At 34.5% G+C, this 21,902-nt stretch overlaps 1 protein-coding gene and 1 long non-coding RNA gene across 9 annotated transcripts in view; one reads left to right on the forward strand and one right to left on the reverse strand.

Moving 5' to 3' along the window:
- LOC102014472 overlaps positions 1-9,135 on the reverse strand; it is an 11,093-nt gene extending 1,958 nt beyond the window's left edge. Inside the window, exon 1 of the long non-coding RNA XR_264371.2 lies at positions 9,075-9,135. This is a non-coding gene — a long non-coding RNA (uncharacterized LOC102014472). The remainder of the gene's footprint in view (positions 1-9,074) is intronic.
- Znf518a (zinc finger protein 518A) overlaps positions 1-21,272 on the forward strand; it is a 27,122-nt gene extending 5,850 nt beyond the window's left edge. For 6 of the 8 annotated variants that reach the window (XM_005407568.2, XM_013506208.1, XM_005407566.2 and 3 more), the window contains exon 3: positions 16,461-21,272. In XM_005407568.2, the coding sequence (XP_005407625.1) occupies positions 16,583-21,028 (4,446 nt within the window). In that variant the 5' untranslated portion in view covers positions 16,461-16,582 and the 3' untranslated portion in view covers positions 21,029-21,272. Of the gene's footprint in view, positions 1-6,159; positions 6,218-16,460 lie in introns of all 8 variants that reach the window. The other 2 variants (XM_005407567.2, XM_013506207.1) reach the window with 1 other exon arrangement.
- The last annotated feature ends 630 nt before the right edge of the window (positions 21,273-21,902 follow it).

The following is a 21,902-nucleotide window of genomic DNA, read 5'->3' on the forward strand; positions in this document are numbered from 1 at the left end:
TCACTCAGTAAATTCCATGCCTTCTGCTGAAAAGCATTGCTTTTGTAGCAACTGCTACTGAGTTTCTTTCCTTTCCTCTTCAATTTTTCCTGGATTATTTTTGCTAGATAATTTTCATACACATTCAGTCATACTGTAAATTCTCCTACTTTTAAAAAACGGAAAGTAAAATCACGCCACTTCAATTCCTCTAGTTTTGATCTTTTATGGCAGAAGTCCTTTGAAAAGTTGTCTACACTGCAGCTCAAGTTCTCACTTTCTTTGAAATCCACCCTGGTCCACTTTCTCCACTATTAACTCCATCGCATTGTAGTAAATCAGTGTCACTGGTGATCTTGAAATTAAATCCAGTGGTCAGTATCCAGTCATCTTACTTGACAGAGTTGATCAGTATTTTATCCTGGAAACATGTTATTTTGCTTTCTTAAACTCATAACTGATTTATCTTTAGTCTCACTGTTTAATTCTTTTCCATAGCATTTGCTTGTTCTTTTTCAGCTTTTAATATCATATCTTGAGTTTCAAACCTCTTCTCTTTCGTTTTCTTACAGTTTTGTCATTTCATTCTGTTCCAGATATATACATACATACATACATACATATGTACATGCATCCTGATGACTCTTAAAATTTTATCTTTTACCTAGTTCGTGTTCTATATATAGGTACACATTCCACATTACCACTTGGATGTCAAATAGACTTGTCTCATTTTATGTGACTACAACTGACTTTTTGATACACTGCCTTGCTACATTTATGATTTTTAAAAAATTAATATCAGATAGTATCTGAGCTCTTCCAGTTGCTGAGATCATCACATTCAGTTATCTTTTATATGTCTGTCTCAGAGAGTATATGTCAGCAAATCTTACAGACTCTGTGTTCAAAATATATTGGGACTCTGACCATAGGTCATTCTACTAAAATACCATAATCTCTAACCCAGATGATTGTGGCATAGCACCCTTCAAAATGGTCCCTTCTTTATCTTTTACTGCTTTGGCTTTCATATTTTCTGTTCAAATCATAATGATGTTCTTGTTCTTCCCAAATATGTTAAGGATGCTGCACACACATTGTCTTGGCACTTCCAATGAATGCTGCCTGCCCTACCTTCTTAAGATCTTGGTACCAATAAGACTTTTTGGTTAGTGCTAGGGCCTTGTGCATGTTAGGCAACCACACTATCACTGAGCTATACCTTTTTATTTATTTTATTTATTTTTGTTTTTATTTTTTATTTTTGTCTTTTTGAGACAGTGTTTCACTATGCAGTTCAAGTTTATATTCCCACCAACAATGTAGAAGGGCCTCTTTCCCTCCACGTCTTCACCAGGATTCATTCTTTTTGTATTTTTGATGATAGCTATTTGGCTAGAGTAAAACGGAATTTCAGTGTAGTTCTTATTTGCATTTCTGTAATGGCTAAAGATGTTGAGCATTTTTAAAAATATACTTATTTCCTGTTTGAATGTACTTGTTCTTTTGAGAAATCTCTGTTCAGTTCATTTGCCCGCTTTTTGATTGGATTATTTTTAGGGGGTTAATTTTTTTTACATTCTTCATATATCCTAGATGTTACTCTATACTCTGTATAAGTAGCTAGCAAAGAAAATTTTTCCCATTCTTTAGGTTGTCTCTTCACTTTTTCCTTTGCTGCACAGAAGCTTTTCAATTTGATGTAATCCCATTTGTTTATTCTTGATATTTCTTGTACTATTGGTGTCCTGTTTAAGAAACCTTTCTTCCAGCAGTTTTAAAGTTTTTGGTTTTGTATCCAGTTTTTGGACCCATTTTGATTTGAGTTTAGTACAGAATGAGGTAAGGATCAACTTTCAGATTCTGCATATGGACCTCCAGTTTTCCCAGCACCATTTGTTAAAAAGAGTCTCCTTCTTTCAGTGTGTGTTTTGGGCCCCTTTGTCAAAAATAAGATACTTTAGTTGCATGAATTTGTTCCTGTCTTCTGTTGTGTTCTGTTATTCTACGTGTCTGTTTTTATGTCAATAATATGTGGTTTTGTTACTGTGGCTTTGTAGTATAACTTGAAATTCAGTATTATGATGCCTCCAGTGTTGATTTTGCGCAGGACTGCTTTGGATACTCTGACCTTTTCTGATTCCGTATAAATTTTAGGAGTTTCACTATTTCTGTGAAGAATATTGTTTGTATTCTAATTAGAAATTGCATTGACTCTAGATTGCTTTTGGCACTTTAGCCACTTTAACAGTATTCTGCCATTTGATGAACAAGGGAGGTCTTTCCATCTTCTAGTGTCTTCTCCAGTTTCTTCAGTGTTCTGTAATTTTCATTGTAGAGGTCTTTTACTTTGATTAGATTGATTCCTAGGCATTCAAATATTTTTAAGCTATTATGAATAGAGTTGCTTTCCTGTTTTCTTCTTCAGTGTATTTATTAGTGGTATACAGGAATGCTATTGATTGTGTGTGTGTGTTGATTTTGTGTCTTGCCGCTTTGCTAAATTTATCATCTAAAAGTTTTCAAATGGAGTTTTTGGGGTCTTTCAAATTATGTTCAAATAGGGATTATTTAAGTTCCTCTTTTCCGATTTTTATCCCCCTCTTTTTGTCCGTTCTCTTGCCTGATTGTTCTGGCTGAAGTTGCAAATATTACATTGTATGGGAGTGGCAAGAGTGGACATCTTTGTTTTGTTCTTGATTTTAGAAGAAATGCTTTCAGTATTTCCTCATATGTTGGCTGTGGTGTATGGCTTTTATCAGTTCAAGGAGAAGATTCTTCTGTATCTCTTTTCATCAAATTGTTTTATCATGGAAGTATATTGGATTGTGTGAAAAGCTTTTTCTGCATCGGTTGAGATTATTATTTTTATCTTTGACCCTACCTATCTATATAGTGTATTACGTTTATTGATTTACATATATTGAACCACACTTGGCATCCCTGGGATGAAACTGTCTTGGTCATGGTATATGACCTTTTTAATGTGTTGCTGAGTTGTATTGGCAAGGATCTTAGGATTGTTGTATTTGTGTTTATCAACGATATTGATCTATAGCTTTCTCTTTTTTTATTGAGCATTTACCTGATTTTGGTGAGAAGGTAAAGCTGGCTGCGTGGAATAAATTTGGAAGCATTTCTTCCCTTTCTATTACAAGGAAAAGTTGGAGGAGCATTGATACTAGTTCATATAAAACTCTGGTAAAATTCAGCCATAAAGCCTGGAATTTTCTGAGTTGCTAGTTTTTATTACTGCATCAACTTCATTGCTTGTTATTAGTGTTTAGGTTTTTAAACTATTTTCTTGTTTCAGTTTTGGTAGGTCATTATTTGTCTGGGAATTTTCCATTTCTTCTAGATTCTGTAATACAAGTTTTCAGAGTAACTTCTGATAATTCTCCAAATCTCAGTAATGTTTGTTGTAATTTTTCATTTCGAATATTACTAATGTAGGGCTTCTCTTTTTCTATTAGTAAATTTTGCTAAGGGTTTATATCAACCTTGATTATCTTTTCAAAAAACCTACTCTTGGACTGCTTGATCTTTTGTATTTTTTAAGTCTCAATTTTATTACTATGATCTTTATTTCATCTTCCCTTTCAGTGATTTGAAATTTGATTTGTTGTTCTTTTTCTAGTACCTGGAGATTCTCATTATAGGAATCACTGTTTTTCTAATGTAGTTACTTACAGCTATAAAATTCCTACTTAGAGCTGCTTTTAATATGTCTCACAGATTCTGTGATGTGTTTCTATTATTATTTGATTCTAGGGTGCTCACTTCTTTCAGCACAAAATTGTTTGATTCTAGGGAATATATTTTTCAATCTCCATGTGTTTGTGCAGTTTTTGTACTCTTCTGCTGTTAATTTCTAGTTCATTCCATTGTGATTCTTACAGAGTGTATGAAATTATTTCAGACTTTTTGTGTTTATTGAGACTTGCTTTATGGCCTAAATTGTGGTATATTTTTTGAGAAAGTTCTTTGAGATGCTGAAAAGAATATGCATTTCACTGTTGTTGGATTAAACTCTGTATACATATGTTAAATCCATTTGATCTATAGTGTAGTTTAACTATGTTTCTTTGTTGATTGATTTTGTCTGGTTGTTCTGTTTGTGAGAGTGGCATAGTAAAGTCCCCCTCTATGATATCTGTCTGTCTTTTTATTTAGGTAGCGTTTTACAGAATTGAATTTAACATTGTTTGCTGCATATATAATTGTTATTTTGTCTTGGTGAATTGTTCCCTTCACTATATGTAGTGATCTTTGTTTCTTCTGACTAAATTTGATTTGACATCACCTTTGCTGGATGAAAGTAAAGATATTCCTCCTGCTTGCTTTAACATGTACATATGTGCTGGCTTGAATCTTCAGTAGTATATACATGACTGTCCCATCAGGTGGTCTGTACCATTGGAGGTACAGATGGGTCTAATCATTTTAATTGGTCTTTTTATTATTAAAATCAATAAGGAGCCACCTGAAAAGACAGTCATGCATGTACCACTGGTGGTTCAAGCCAGTTCAGTTGTTGGTTCAGCAACAAGACATGAATTACAGCCTTGTAATGAACGCGTAAAGTCTGCTGCTTAGAGTATCATTTTCCACCTTTGATTTCCAGCTCATACTATATATACAAGTGAACTGTGTCTCTTGCAAGCATCGTATAGATGGGTCTTGCTTTAGATCCAGTCTGCCGGTCTGTGCCTTTTTTTTGGAAAAGGAACACTATTTACCTGAAGTGTTGTTATTATAGAAAAGTATACACTAATTCTTGTCATTTTTGTTTTTTTTCCAATGTTTGATTCATTGTTGTTTCTCATTTGTTTAACTATTCTTTCAGTGAGATTTATTCTTTCCCTTGACCTTGTTGTTGTAATTGACTTCCTCTGTGTTTAAGATTGTCTTTTTTTTTTTTTTTTTCAGTACTGGCTTGGTTGTAAATTTCTTTAGTTTTTACTTGGCATCTTTATTTCTCTTTTTTACTTTATTTTAAAAATTTTATTTTATGAAATTTTTACTAATACATGGGGTTTTTTTGTTGTTTTTTTGGTCTTTTTTGTTTGTTTTTCGTTTTTCTTCTGGTACCAGGAATCGAACTCACAACCTTGTGCTTGCCAGGCAGGCGCTTCGCCACTGAGCTAAATCCCCAGCCCCTAATACATGTTTGTAGTACATAATGTTGTGGGAAGTTGGTACATGTACATAACACATCTCAATTCTTCTTTTCCCTTCCTTTTCACCTTCTTTTTAAAATTTTTTCTTTTTTCTTTGCTAGCATCAGATTTATTTCATAAGTCTCTATGAAGTTAATTATTATAAACACAGATTAACAGCCAGACTAACAGGCCAAAAAACATGTAAAACATGTGAGATAATTATACTACATCAAGGTATGCATTCAGATATATTAGCCATGCTGGATCACAATAAGTTTTTTCTGTCTTTTTATTCTTATTGTTTGTCTTTTATTTGTATATTGGGGTTCTTTTATAAGAGAAGTCATGCAATATTTAAGCTTTTGTGCCTTGATTTACTTCACTTAACATTATGATGTCAACAAACGCTCAATTTCCTACAAATACCTCGTTTATCCTTTATGGCAGAACAGTACTCCATTGTGTATAAATACCTCATTTTCTTAGAAGGAATTCCATTTCATAGAAATGGTCTAGTTTTAGTTTTTTGAAGAATCTCCATATTGATTTCCATGGTGATTGTACTAGTTTACATTCCTGCCAACAATGAAAAAGATTTCTTTTCCCCTCCTGTCTCTCCATCATATGTTATTGTTTGATTTCTGCATAATGGCCATTCTTTCTGGACTGACATGGAATCCCATTATTCTTTTAATTTGCATTGCTCAAATGACCAGAGATGTTGACAGTTTTCTCATGTATTTCATTACATTTTATTGACTGTTTGTACTACTTCATCTGAGAACTGTCTGTTCATTTCATATGCCCATTTTTCGGTTAAATCTTTTATTTGGGGAAGTCTTACCTGTTTTTAGTTCCTTATATATTCTATAAATCCTTTGAGAAGTAGGTGGCAAAAATTTTGTCTGAAATTAGGATAGTTACTCGTGCTTTTTGGCAGGTGTATTGTTTTCCACTGTATTGTTTTTTCCACTGTATTGTTTTCCATCCTTTAATTTTTCTTTTTATATCTTAGCCCGAGGCATCATCATCGAAAGGGCTCTACTCCAGTCATTCTTGCTTTCTCTCCCAAGGTATGTTTAGTAGAGGGATTGGGCAGAATTTTGTCACTCACTTTTTATAATGAAGTATAACAGACAGATGCTCATTAAATATTGTTTAAATGAATGTCTCTTAGTGGACTACCTCTTCAAAAATGGTGGTTAGTTGGTAGCTGGGTGTGATGGCATGTGGCTAGTCCCCAGCTACTGGGGAGACTGAGGCAGGAGGATCACTAAGCCCAGAAAATTGAGGCCAGACTGAGCAAAATAGTAATAACCTGTTCCAGAAAAGAGAAAAGATAATTTTTAGTAGGTCAGTACTTATTTTCACTCTTCTATCACCAGATCATTTCCTATCAAATATCTTATAATATGTAATTTTTTTTTTTTTTTGATACCAGGAATTGAACTCAGGAACTTGCACTTACCAGGGAGGCACTTGTGCCACTGAGCTATATCCCTGGCCCAATATGTAATATTTTAATGGAATTTTTTTGTTCCTATTTTGTAGGATTTTCTTTATTATATTTTTGGTTATTCTGGGGCCCTTGGGAGAGGTAGGAAGTCAAATAGCTTAAATTATCTTGATGCAGGAAACTCTGCTGAATTACTTTAATGCGCTTAAAATTTTTCTTAAGACTTAGATATTGGTCAAGTCTTATAAGATAAATCATACAGTAATTTAAGTAACACACTTAAAATTAGTAATCCTTGTTGATGGGGTGGAGATTGGACTGTAATAAAAACAGCATTAACCTAATAGGTTGGAGGTTTAAAATTACTGCAAAATTTCTCTTTCCTTTTTTTCATGCTACCTGAAATGTTTGTAGTAGACTGTACTTTTTTTGATCAAGGAGGGATTCTAGTATAAGTTGCTATCAGGTATCATCATTGCTTCTACATGCTTACAGGTTGCACATAGTTGAAAACCAAATACATTTTCTAGACAAAATTGAAATCTGAAGGCAAAGTACAAATGCAAAACTAAAATATATGAACTCCCCTCTTACTGTATGTCAGCAGTCCCCAGCTTTTTTGGTATTTTTTGTTTGTTTGTTTGTTTTGTTTTGTTTTGTTTTTCTGGTACCAGGAATCGAACTCACAACCTTGCGCTTGCCAGGCAGGCGCTATGCCACTGTGCTGCTGAGCTAAATCCCCAGCCCCCGCCTTTTTGGTATTAGGGACTGGTTTCATGAAACACAATTTTTCAAGGGCCTTGGGGTGGGGTGGCAATAGTGGAAGTCTGGATGATTCAAAGGACCATGGGACTTAGATTCCTGGCATGCCCAGTTCATAGGAGGTTCAAGGTCCTATGAAAATCTAATGTGACCGCTGATCTGACAGGAGGCACTTCCCAGCGGTGGCACTGGGAAGCAGCTGTAAATAGAGGTGAAGTTTGGATTGCTCACCTCCCTCTGTGTGGCCCATTTCTTAATAGTCCATTGACCAATCTGGGTGCCTGTTATGTATTATAAATTACATATAAAAATACTGATGTTCAACATTAAATGATTACCTCTTAAGAGTAATGCAGAAAAGATGTCAAAGATGAAACAGGACATAAGCAATAGTAATATTGAATGAGTTTCTGCTAGATATCAAGCCTTTAGATACTTAGGAACAAAGTACTTAATGGTTTTTGTATAATGCATTTTCAAGCTTCAGGTGAACCATAATTAGTCCTTGGGGCATAAGAGTAATTTTGTCATCAAGGCACAGAAAGATGGGTCCACAAGACCCATGTTTATTCTTTAGAATATTTTTATTGATGAATTATTAATTTTAATTTTATAAGTTTTATTATATTAAACAATTGCACTTAACAGGAGAAAAATCACAAAAATAGAGTTTTTAATATTTATTGAGCCTATAAAAGGCATCAAAATTTTCAGCATCAACTTTTTTGATGTACAAAGTCAAAACAAACATCAGAAATAAAGTTACTATATGAACTACAATGAAAATACCAATAGCATCCTACAAAAAAAGTTCTTTGCTTCAACTATCACACCTAAGACAGTCTACACACAAAGGCAGTCCACACACACAACAAAAGCATGTTCTGTGCATACAAATTGCTTGCACTGACAGCCATGTCTTTTGTTTTCCTGGCCTTTTTGTGGGACATATTTGACATCTTAGTGGTCTTGTTTTGTCAGGAGGTTCTTGTAATACACAGTGTGTAGTTAACAGGAATATAAAATATCAGTAAAGTAAATTATTAAATTCTTAATAAGTATTATGCATTTAAAATAGACATCAGCATTTTTATATCAGCTGTGTACTTGCTTATAAAACCTTTTATATCAACTTTTTATATCAGCTTTTTATATCTTTATATCAGCTTTTTATATCTTTATATCAGCTTTTTATATCAGCTGTGTACTTGCTTACAAAACCTTAAAAATAACATCAGAAATAAATTCCTATACAATAAATTCCTATAAATTCCTAACATAGTTTTACTACTTACTTCTATTGCTTTACTGAACGGAACAGTTAATGATTAATTATTTAATCAATCTGGCATGTCTCTATTTGTTTTTCTGAGAAACCACAACAACCATTGTTAATTTCTTACCACTTTGTGTGTAATGCAGTATTGCTTGTATTGTTCTTATGCTATTTTGTAAATGGATGTCTGTTTGTTAATATGTTTTCCTTTTTTTACTTTTAAAATAAATTTTAAAGAAGATATTGTGAAAAGGAAAGAATCTGCTTAACAAGAAAGAACAACTGGGATGAGGGAAAGAAGAAAAGAAAGAAGGAAGGGAAATATATATTTATATACACACACACACAAGATAGCTTAAAAAAAAACAAATAAATTCCTATATGAACTACAATGAAAATAACAATAGAACTCTACTATAAAAATAAGCTGTCATACCCCAGGGAGTCTTCCTACGTGACAATTGATGTTTCATGCATGACTCAAACTGATAGCATGTATATTTTGTTTTCTTGTACGCTCTAGCAGGGCACAGTTGACATCTTTTTTGTTTCCTGTTGTCATAGTAGGTCTTTGTGATGCTGTGCCTGCCTGTTCACCTGTCAGCTCACCAGTGTGTTCCACAGGTTTTTTTGCATAGTTCCCAGGGCAGAAACATTTTTTTTTCTTAAGAAAATTTCTCCATGATACTTTGCACTTGTTATTTTCTTTATAAACTGTCAAGCTATTCCACACATGTTTAGGATCAAGTAAAACACAACCATTGGTCAGTGCTTTGTGTTTCAAGTGACATCATAACTGCATAATTTGTTGTTGAAAGTTTCCATCTCAGCCTTCTGTTTTGTCGAGGTTTCCCTTGACAAAATCAGTATTTCCATGGTGGTGAAATGTTGACATCAGCAGTACCAGTTTGTTTTTCTTTGCCATATCTGAGGTAGTGTTACATCTTTCTGAAATCCAAAGATTGTATTATACAGTCTGTTTTGAGATTGCAAAATTCATTGGGAATTTCTGCTTTGTTCCTGTGTACAGTCCCTGTGCTGTTCAACTTGTGCTGTTAGCAAATGTAACATCAGTTGGATATCACAGTCCGACCAGTGTGGGAGATGGGAGCAATAAGTCTGTTCACAACTTCATTCAGTTTATTACTATACTAGTAAGGACTTGTCGGCTGAGTTCCAGGATAAATGTCTAAATTGAAAGCATGAATTTTTGCATCTACAAAGGTATAAATTTTTATGTCATATTTTGGCCCATCACTTTTCTGTAAGTCTTTTACATTCCTGTGATCACATGAGAAGTCTGTGCTAAGATTTATTTTAATAAGACCTGTGAATGCTTTCAGTTCAGCTAGTGAGGGTCATAAATACATTTTTTAATATGGTTATTGGTGCATACAGAACATTTTACTTGCATTTCAGCCTTTGTGTATTCACAGGGTCTTGTAGCGTTTCCTCTGTTACAGTTTCCAACATTGAATGTCAATGTTGGCATTCTGTCCAATATATTTCACCCCTTGTGAGACCTTCACTATATGTTCAGACCCAGTTCTAATATTGGCTTGTTCCATTTGGTCACATGACCATTTTGCAACATTTCGACTAGTCAAATAGGTACTCACACTGCTGTTTTCTTCATCATCTGAATCAAGGAGGTCTGCCTTCCCTGTGTCTGTGTCAGTCAATTCTTGCTCCATTTCACTGTCACAGGAATTTTGGCTCACATGGCCCATGTCAAAGTCGTCATCATCACCACCATCATCATCATTCTCCACCCACATCAGTCTTCTGTTATGAATGCATGTGTTTTACCATAATGGATCATCTTCATAATCCATGCATGAGTAATCTGATGATTCACTTTTGGCCTCCTTTAAAGCTTGTAAATCTGGTTTCTTTGTGCCATTGTAATGAATTGGGCTACTTCTACCAAAAAAAAAATCAAAGAAACTTTTTTTTAACAAGTCCTAGAGTGGGGTGGATCTGTTGAACTGTCTGTGATACTCAGGTAAACATGCCAAAACCAGTTAGACTATAAAGGCGGTTCTAAATCCCATTTTGCCACTTTTGCACACGTGCACACTGTTATTGATCGTATGAAGTGGGTAAACATATAGATTGCTTCCTTTATCCCTTGGGGAAAGGTACTGAGACACACAGTCAGCTACTATAATGCTGAAGTACAAATTTATAGTAGAAGAGTAAGGGGTGGGTCCATTGGACCCAGGGTTAGCCCCAAGGAAGCCAAAGCTGTTGTGTTCTATTGCATAGCATTTTGACTCCTAGGTTACATAGTATTGTAATGAGATTTGAACAGTTGAATTTCCTACTTCTTCACCACAACCAGCCAGCCATATTTTTTTAAGCAATATTGGGAATACATAGTCTGGCAGAGGAGTTTGTGCTGTTCCCAATATAAGAAACATGGAAAACGTAGTTTAGACCCTAAAATATTAGGCTTTTGAGAGCATACAGATAGTTATATAGAAAGTCAAAAGATATTTAAAGATGATATTGTCCCATAAAAGGAGGTCTTATGATGTACGTGCATGGACATGTATAATAAGTAATCTTCCTAATTTAAAAATATTTGACATTATCAGAAATGGGAACTCGATTTAAATGAACTTTCTAGATTACCTATTTTTGATGAAAAAATTTAATGTGCTGAAATACATTAAATAAAATAAATACATTAAATAATTTCATGCCTTCTTAAATAGAGTATTTTTAGTATAAATTTTGACATGATTTGGGACCATCTTGCTTAATAATTGTTCTGTATTGCAGAATTGCCCTCAAAGATTATTGATACACTGGTGCCTGTTTTGTCCTTAGGCTAGGTGACTTTGACTAGCTGTGCTTTTTGGATTCTGTGTCCACCCCCTTTTTTCTTGGGGTGGAATTCACATAAAGTTGGGCTTTTTTTTTTTTTTTTGGTGACCCTAAATCTTTATTACTGCAGTTGGTATGTATCCCTTCAATATAAACTCAAATCCACTCATCTTTAAGGAAATCCTGTGCTAGTACCATTCTGGTTTTCTTTTTCTAATTTTTTTTCAATTAGGCATTTTAAAGTGTAGACTTCAATGACATTTCCTGCATTTACAATATAAAATTGAAATAGGAGTCTATTCTGCCTAAAAGAATGTTCACGACATGCCTATGAAGAAAGGGCATGTACTTTTGTGAGTGAGCTTTGTGGTATCTATTTTGGCTGCCACACATCTTGCTTAGTTTTCTTTTCCTGCCTCCCATAGCATTCATCACAGTTCACATTAATGTATTAGGCATTTATTTCTTTTGTTAGTTGTTTCAGAAGCCCATTTTTCTACTGGCTGTCAGACTTCATGTTTTTTTAAAATTTAAATTGTTTAGATATTTTGAAGAAAAATTGATAGTATTTAGAAATACAATATTTATCTGTGGCCATACCACCCACCTGATGTTACTTGATCTCAGAAGTTATGCAAGGCCAGGTCTTATTAATTTTTGGATAGGAGCAATATAAAAATAGAATTTTGGAGCATTATACAAATACGTTTTTCAACATGTGGTACTGCTGTAAGAAGCACTTGGCCTTTTTGTAATGAGACCCATAATTGTCTCTTGTATATATAGTAATAGAAAAGCTTGGGTATGGTAATCCAGAATGTCCCCCACATCCTATACTGGAAAATGCAAAACAACCATTACTAGCTGTGTTTAAAAAAGTTTCACATATTTGAACCTTACTTTCAGATTCTGGTATGGTAAAAGTTCCATAGATGGGAAATCACTGTGTAAGAAATGTTTTGTAATGGTGTAGAGTATCTACTAGGTATCATTGAACTTTTTTTCTAACAATTCATTATTTTTCTTTTTAAGAAGTTTTTGTATTTAGTTCTGTAGGAAATTTATGAAAGTAATATTTTAACATTTTACTGTGTGAGGCATAATATGTAAAAATAATCAGTAAGCTAGTATCATTTTAATACAATATATGCTGTCAGTTTAGCATGTATATGAATGTGTTTTTGTAGACCCAGCCCAAAGGATTAAGTATGAGAAATATTAAAAGGACCTCTTAATACATAAAGTAATTGAACTTTTAATTATATTCCCACAAAGCATTTCTGAAATAGTAGAGTTCCTAAGTGTTTGTAGATTGATTGAAATTTAAAGGTGAGACTTTACTTTGGACATGAATGGAGCTTAATATTATTTATGCTTTGGCTGATCTAATTTTACATTATATATATATATATATATATATATATATATATATACACACACACACACACACACATAAATATTTGAGTACCAAAATTTAAAAATTTCTAGTATAGAGTTTGATATTTTTTGTTTGTTTGTTTATTTGTTTTTCTTCCGGTACCAGGAATCAAACTCACGATCTTGCGCTTGCTAGGCAGGCGCTTTGCTGTTGAGCTAAATCCCCAGTCCCAAGTTTGATATTTTTAATAGTGAAACTTTAGTACGCAGATTTTAATCTCAGCTGTGTTTTGTCATGTCCCACGTAGTAATCGCATATAGTATTAATGGTAGCTACAATTCATGTAGTACTTCACAAGATACCTTTATGTGTGTTTTCTCATTTAATCTTCAGAACAACCTTGTGAAAGAGTAAGGGAAAGGGAAGTAGTAATTTTTTTCCTTCCCTTTTACAGATGATGAAATAAAGAAAGTAGAGCTAGGGATAGAAAGTAGAGGTAGGGATATTTAAAAAAAAAGAAAAAAGGAAGGAAAAGGGAAAGGAGGAAGGAGAAGAAAGAGAAAGCCTTGAGAGTAAATGCTTCAATAAATAGAGATGGGTAGAGACAGGGTTTTGTTACTTGCATCTTTCTGAGTTCTAGCGACAATAAACAGACAAACAAAAAAACCAACCAAATGGCCAAAATGGTAGGAAACCAGCAAGGTTAGATGGACTTTGTTACTAAGAGAGTTGTGCTATTTATTTTTATTTCTTCCTGTTTGTTTTAACCAATTAGTAGTGATAACTTGGGGCAGTGGAAAATACCTTTTGTTGTTTGTATTTAATGAATGAAGCTTTTACTCATTTGTTCATTATTTATTGTGTTAGGGGAATGGCGCTTTTAGCTATGATCACATGAGGAAATGAAAAAATTAGTTACTGATGCATAAACAAACCACCTTATATAAACTGGAGCTTAAGTTTTTAGGATTTTCTTGTCTAGACTTTTAAATGCATACAACCATGTGCAGTGATGCATGTCTGTAGCTCTGTTACTTAGGAGGCTGAGACAGGACAATCCCTTTAGCTTGGGTGTTCGTGACCACCCTGGGCAACATAGCAAGACCTTGTCTCAGTCAGTCTAATGATCAGTCAATAAATACATGGATCATTAAAACCCTGGTTTTTAAAAAAAAAACTGTAAAGGAGTTTACTTGACTCACAGTTTCTTTCTTCTTTCCTTTTATTTTTATTTTTTATTTTAAAAATAAAAGAAGGAAAACATGAACCAACAGTCAACCATTTACAAAATAGCAAAAGAACAGTACAAACAGTACAGAGTTACAAAGTGGTATGAAATTAACAATGCTTGTTGTATTACATATTGGTATCTTCAAAGTGGTTTCTCAAGAAAACAAATAGAGACATGCAGTACTGCTCAATCAAGGAATCATTAACTGTTTCTTTCAGCAAAGATATAGAAGACAGTAGTTCAACTATGTTAACTATCCTGTATATACATACCTACAAAATTTCTCCTTCTTTTGCTTGTCTTTTCCCACACCCCAATTGCTGTTTACCTTTGAGCATTTTCCTTTCGTTTCACAATGTCTGTCATACCTCCTAGTTTTTATTCACTTTCAGGTCTTACATTAGTGAGACAATGTGGTGCTTGCACATGCAGGTCTGATTTATTTTACTTATGAGTATAGTCTCTAGTTGTGACCATTTACCTATAAAAGCCTCAAGTTTATCTTTCTTTATAGCTGAGTAATATTCCATTATATAAAAGTACCACAATTTTTTTATCCAATCCTCAGTGGATGGACATTTGGGTTGCTTCCACAATTTAGCAATTAAAAATTGCACTGCTGTGGACATAGGTGCACATATATCGCTGTGATGTGTGATTTTTTAGATCTTCTGGGAAAATACCCAGAAGGGTAATAACTGGGTTGAAGGGGATCTCTAGACCTAGTTTGCTGAGGACTCTCCAAACTGATTTCCACAGTAGTTTCACCAGTCTGCATTCCCACTAGCAGTGGAGAAGAGTTCCTATTTCTCCGCAGCCTCGCCAGCATTTGTTATTGGTTGATTTCTTAATGCTAGCCATTCTTACTGGGGTAAGGTGGAATCTCAATGTTTTAATTTACATTTCTCAAATGACTAATGATGTTGAACATTTTCTCATGAATTTATTTGCCATTTGTATTTCTTTATCTGAGAAGTGTGTATTCATCTCAGCTGCCTATTTTTGGCTTGGGTCTTTGAATTTGGAGGGGCTGATATTTTTTAATTCTTTATATGTTCTAGATAGAAGCCCTTTGTCTGAGGGACAGTCAGCTAAAATTTTTTCCCAGTTTGTGGGTTTTCTTCTTACTCTGCTGGTGATTTCTTTAGATGTGCAGAAACTTTTCAGTAGAGTGAGATCCCAGTTGTTGATTCTTTCAAGTGTTTCACGTGCAATTTGGTTTTTCTTCATGAACTCTCTGCCTGCCCCTATGTCTTCAAGGTTTTTACCTACTTTCTCTTCCAATAGGTTTAATGTTTCTGTTTTAATATTGAGTTCTCACAGTTTCTTTTTTCCTTCTTCCCTTTACTGTTAGCACAGTGGTAGCTTGGTTATAAATACTTTCGTTTGACGTTTGGTTCACAAACAAAAATATTTGGCAGAATTTTGTTTTTGTTTGCAAACTCTACGCTGGGTGACAAACAGGACCGTGGCCATCTTTCTCACACAAACACTAATGTGGTCCTCTTTTCCAAAATCATGGAACAAATTAAAAGTTCATGAACCGAGGTCCCACTGTATGTTTGTGATACATAATGGTCACACTCACTGTCGGGAATTGGTGCATACACATACCACATCTTTATCTCTTTTACCTTCCTTTCCCCCAGCCTCCCTCCCATATCTCATCCCTGGACTCCATTCCCATCTCCATAAAGTCTGTCTCTCTGTTTCCTATCTTCTGTCTTTTATCTTCCTTCTAAAGTATTTATACTTTGGGTTTCTCACATAAGAGAAACTGTAATATTTAACCTTTTGTGTCTAATTTATTTCACTTAACATTATGGTCTCAATATGTCTTTATTTTCCTACACATGATTCAAATGTATCTTTTTTATGGCTGAATAGTACTCCATAGTGTATAAATACCTGTTGATGGATATATATATATATATAGGTTGCTTTCAAGATTTAGCTATTAAAACCCTCTTTTAAAATTGTCATATCACCTTAGTATAGAAATCGTACAGCTTGAAGGTACTTACCAAAAGGTACTTGTAGTTTCTTAGATGAGGAAACTGAGGTACAAAGAAGTTGAAGTTTTCCCAGTGTCACATACCAGAATTGTAACAAGAGCTTGCATTTCCAGATTTCCAGATTAGTTTTTTACTTTCAACTATTACTTGTTGGTAAGATTTACTTTCAACTATTACTTTCAACTATTACTTGTTGGTAAGTTTTTTACTTTCAACTATTACTCTTGACATACTTGAAAACAGATCTTTTGTGTCTTTAATATGTGTTTTTGGTTAACATTGTTACTTTGTGTCAAAATAAACTTAAAAATACAAAGTTGATTTTTAATTTTATGATGAAAATTTCAATTTTTTATTTAATTTTAGGTGAATTGATGTGTGCAGAATCCTGGTTATTTTGAAGATGTCTCAAGAAAATACTGCTTCCTGTTTAAATTACAAGTAACATTGAGAATTTTCAGAGCAAAAGAAACTGGGATTTTTAAATCATGCCATCTGAAGAGAACAAGTTATTTTGTGATGAAAAAGAAACTACTTTAGAATATGGTACAAAAAATCTCATTGTTGATACTATTAGATCAGTACCTAAACCAAAAATTTCAGGAAGTAGTTTTCATTATGAACTAAAAAATGTGAAAATTGACTTGCCGAAGGTAAATATTCCAAATGAAGTTCTAATGAAACATGAAGTTAATAAATACAGAAAATTATTTTGTAGCAAACCACAGACTGCAAGAAAATCTATCAGTATAAAGACTGTAAGCTGTACAGAAGAATGTACATTGCTTCAGAAGTCTGAGAGAGCCGAAGAAGAAGGTATAAAAATGTCTGCAAAAATACTCAATTTCAGCTGTTTAAAATGTGGAGATAACACACGATACAGCCCAAATGATTTGCAGAAACACTTTCAAATGTGGCACCATGGTGAATTACCTTCATATCCTTGTGAAATGTGCAGTTTTTCAGCAAATGACTTCCAGATATTTAAACAACACCGCCAAACCCACAGAAGCACTTTAGTAAAATGTGACATTTGTAACAGTGAGTGTGTATATACTTTACTGGACTTGACAAAACATTTCATATCCACACACTGTGTTAATGGTAATTTCCAATGTGAAAAGTGTATATTCTCCACCCAGGACGTTGGCACATTTGTTCAGCACATTCACAGACATAATGAAATTCATTATAGATGTAGTAAGTGCCATCATGTATGTTTTACCAAAGGAGAGCTTCAGAAGCATCTTCATGTTCATTCTGCTACTCTTCCTTTCCCTTGTCAATATTGTAGCTATGGTGCCACCAGGAAAGATCATCTGGTAAGACATGTTATAACTTTTCACAAGGAACACTTATACGCAAAAGAAAAAATGGAGAAAGATAAATATGAAAACAGGATGGCAAAGACTTCAGCAGGACTTAAGCTAATACTGAAAAGATATAAAATAGGTGCATCAAGGAAGGCATTCTGGATACGTAAGAAAATTAACAGTGGAAGTGACAGAAGTATTGACAAAAACACTCAAGTGCTGAATTTAATAAACAGTACACAGATTAAATCTGAAGACCAGAGCCATGTTGGTCAAGAGCATTTAAATGAAGAAAAAAGTGAGAGACCACATTGTGAGAATAGTGATACGCCCACAGAGTCAGAGTCAGAAAAGCCAGCCTTTCTAGACAGTGGGCAGTGTAATAGAGCTGATGAGGGATCAAATTCTACTTCAGATTGCTTGAAGACTGCTGTACAAGGACCTACAGTGTTAATGGTGAAAAATAATAAAATAAGAATTCCTGCTAACTATAGTGCTAAGTTTATGGGCTTCAGGTTGGTGGATGGAAGGCAGCATATTGTAATAAAATTGTTGCCTACCAATAAGCAGAATTTATACTTACCAGTCTCACAGTCAGATGCTGCAAAGGACAGTACTGCTAATTTGCAGCCCCAGACTTTGGATACCACTGGATTTTTAACAGGAGTGACAACTGATCTAAATGACACAGTTTATATGAAAACAACTCCATTTTCATGTTCATCTCCTATACTTTCGGGGAAAATAATCTCAGAAAAAGAATTGGCTTTGATAACTGAAAGGAATAATATGCTTCAAACAGTGGATTACAGTAAAACTGTGTCTTCTCTGCCAGCATCGTCAGAACTGGTTACCACATCAGTGAGTTTGACCACAAAAGTTGAAGCAAGAGATATTGTTGACTTATGGGGGAATCATATCATTCAGCCTCATCCTGAGGTATTGAATACCATCAATAAAAGTCCAGATAAAGTCAACCATACTGCCAAACCAAGTGTATACAGCAGTGGAGATATGCATAACTATTGCATTAATTATGTCAACTCTGAGATACGTGTTGATTCCTCCAATCAAGGATCATTACCTTTCCATAATTACTCAAAAGTGAATAACTCTAATAAACGTCGTAGACTTTCAGGAACACCATTGTGTGAAAGCTTTCAGAGAGAATCTTCGTCAAGCAGAACAGCTGCTCAACAACCAATTAGTGAGACAGTTTTATCACTCGTGAGGAAGGAGAGCTCAAACCCAGATAGCCTATTAGCATCTGCCAGCCTTTTAAATGATAAAGATGGAACTTCAAAAATGAAAGCTGAAATGGAAGAGCAGTGTGTTTTAGAAAAAGGGCAAAATACTGATGGACAAAACCTCTATACCAATGAAACCCAAAATTTAGAGAGTGTGATTGAAAAACCAAAATGGAATGACTTTTCTAATGTTGATTCATTTATGATGCCTAGGATCACATCTGTTTTCTCTCTCCAGAGCCAACAGGCATCAGAGTTTTTGCCACCTGAGGTAAACAAATTTCTTCAGGAGGAATTAAAACCAAAATATGTAAAAGAAGACTCTAAAATTCCAAGTAAAAGCCTGACACTTCATTGTGACCAGTCGCTTCAGAAACATGAGGGAGAAGGAACAGTAGTTGAATCATCAAAAGATATCAAACTGGAGAGTGTCTTCCCAGTTCCATCGGGCAGTGTTGGTGGTAGTGTGGCTACAAATGATCTAAATTCAAAATTTAATGGAAAAGAGAAACAAGTGCTGTCAGTTTCACAGGAGATGAGAGATTCAGAGAAGACATCTAAAATTTCAGGTATTAGCACATTACTTAAGACTCAGTCAGATGCAATAATAACACAGCAACTTGTAAAGGACAAACTACGAGCCACTACACAAAATTCAGGTTCTTTATATATGCAGAATCCACTTCTAAACTCAGAACAGAAAAAAACTATATTTGTTCAAACTCCAAAAGGTTTTTTTATACCATTGCATGTCGCTAATAAGCCTGGATTACATCTTGTTTCAGGAAGACCACTTTCACTGGTTAATGCACAGGGTGTGCCTGCTTCTCTTCTTTTAAACAAGAAACCTGGGATTATTTTGACATTTAATAATAGGAAACCTGAAGGTGGTTCCACTGTCAAAACTGAGAGTGTACCAGCTTGTGCAATTACGACTAAGGAGCCTTGCAAAACACCTTTTTTAAAGGTAGAACAAAACAGTAATTGTCTTACACCTGCATTTTGTTCCAGCATTGGCAGTTGTTTGAGCATGAAAAGTAGCTCAGAAAGTACATTCCCGTTAAAAGGCTCTAATGTTACTAAACCTTCAAATCCTTCAGCGAAAGCTGTCCCTACTAATGTATTGTCTGAGCAGCAGGGCACAAAGTTGAATATCTCGGATTCAGTAAAACAGCAGAATGAAAATTTTCCAAAATCTCCTCTTTATACCCTTTTGCCTGATGGCAAACAAGCTGTTTTGTTGAAGTGTGTGATGCCAAATAATACTGAGCTGCTTAAGCCCAAGTTCGTCCAAAATAGTACTTACTATCAAAATATACAGCCAAAGAGACCGGAAGGAACACCACAAAAGATACTGCTGAAAATTTTTAACCCTGTTTTAAATGTTACTGCTGCTAATAATATGCCAGTTAGCAGCTCTGTATCCTCATTTCAGAAAGACAGTGTACCTTCTAATCAGACTACAGAGCAGAAAGAGCCGGAATCTTCTAGAGATGCCTTACCCTTCTTAGTAGATGATTTGATGCCAGCAAATGAAATTGTTGTAGCTTCTACTGCAACATGCCCAGAATCTTCTGAGGAACCAGTACATATCAGTGATCATTCAGAAGCCAGAGTATTACGGTGTAAAACAAATTGTACAGCTGAGAGAAATTTCAATAGAAGAACTTCCAAAAGAAATTTTTCAAAAATAAAAACTCAGGTAAGAAGCAATGATTCAGAAGCTGCCTTTGTATCTAGAAACCGAAACTGTAAACGGAAGTGTAAGGATAGTTACCAAGAACCTGCAAGAAAAAAATCCACGTTGCATAGGAAGTGTAAAGAAAAGGCTAAAGCTGAGGATGGACATGAAACATTGGGATTTAGCAAACCTAGGCTTTCCAAAGATTCAGTCAGAATTTTGCGACTTTTCCCTTTTTGCTCCACGCAGCTTGTGAAATGTCCTAGGAAAAACCAACCTGTTGTGGTTTTGAACCATCCTGATGCAGATGCACCAGAAGTAGCAAATGTAATGAAAACTGTCACTAAATTTAATGGACACATAGTTAAGGTTTCATTGTCAAGAAGAACTGTAAGTGCTTTACAGGAACCAGTTTGTTATAACCCATCTAAAGCAATTTATGATGATCTTTCCAAGAGGCATAAAACAATTAAACCTGTTAGTTCTGTGAAAGAAAGATTTGTGCTAAAACTAACACTCAAAAAGACAAGCAAAAACAATTACCAGATTGTGAAAACTACCTCTGAAAATGTTTTGAAAGCTAGGTTTAACTGTTGGTTTTGTGGTAGAGTATTTGACAATCAGGATGCTTGGGCTGGTCATGGGCAGAGACATTTAATGGAAGCTACTCGGGATTGGAATATGTTAGAATAATTCACCAAAATTATCAAGGAGAAATAAAATTAGAAGGAAACAGTGGATTGAGTTAACATGATCTGGACATTTTCTACTCAGAATAGTTCCTGCAATATTTTTAAGAAGTTTGTTCTATTTCCATGGAATAGCAAAAACTTTATGTGTGGTACTTGAAAATGCCATCATTACACACATAAGTTTTGAAAAAACATCAGTCAGATGGATCTTGATTTAATTTCTTAAAGATATATTTGTGGGAATTTATGGTTAAAGATAATTTTGATCAGTTTTTCAATTTAGTTCCTTGGGGATTCTTAGTATAGATGATGGCAGACAGCTTCCTTCCCACTCTTTTTCCACTAGCCTTATGAATCTGATAAATGTAGCTCCTCTATAGATGGAGAGCTCTTTCACAATGTGACTGAATGAGTTTCTCATCACTTGTAAAGATACAGAGACCCTGAGTAGTTATTCTGTGTTGCTAATTCAGTTCATTTGAAGAGTGTTAGACTCCTTTGAAAAGTACATTTAACTCACCATAGTTACATCTTAAGTAATACTTGAAGTTTTGGACAACTAAATCATGTTTTCTCTTAAGCCGTGTCCCATGTCAGAGATTAGAATACCCTCCCAAGGTGATTTTCTTTTTCTAAATGGCTGTATTGCAGTAGATGGGCAGCCTCGAGAAAAAAATGAAAGTCTTTGTTTAGTTTTAAAATCCAGTTAATAATTTTCAGCATTTTTCCAAATTGGGTTATATTTTTCAATCATATCCTTGCATAGAACTATGTCTATCTGATTTAAATTTTTTTCCTGTAAACCAAACAGGCATCATTGTTTATGGTTGCTGTCCCTTTTAAGACCATAGAATATAGAAGTGCTTCAAATGGAT

The sequence above is a fragment of the Chinchilla lanigera genome, unplaced genomic scaffold (assembly GCF_000276665.1).
Source record: "Chinchilla lanigera isolate Chin_1 unplaced genomic scaffold, ChiLan1.0 scaffold00106, whole genome shotgun sequence".
NCBI lineage: Eukaryota > Metazoa > Chordata > Mammalia > Rodentia > Chinchillidae > Chinchilla > Chinchilla lanigera.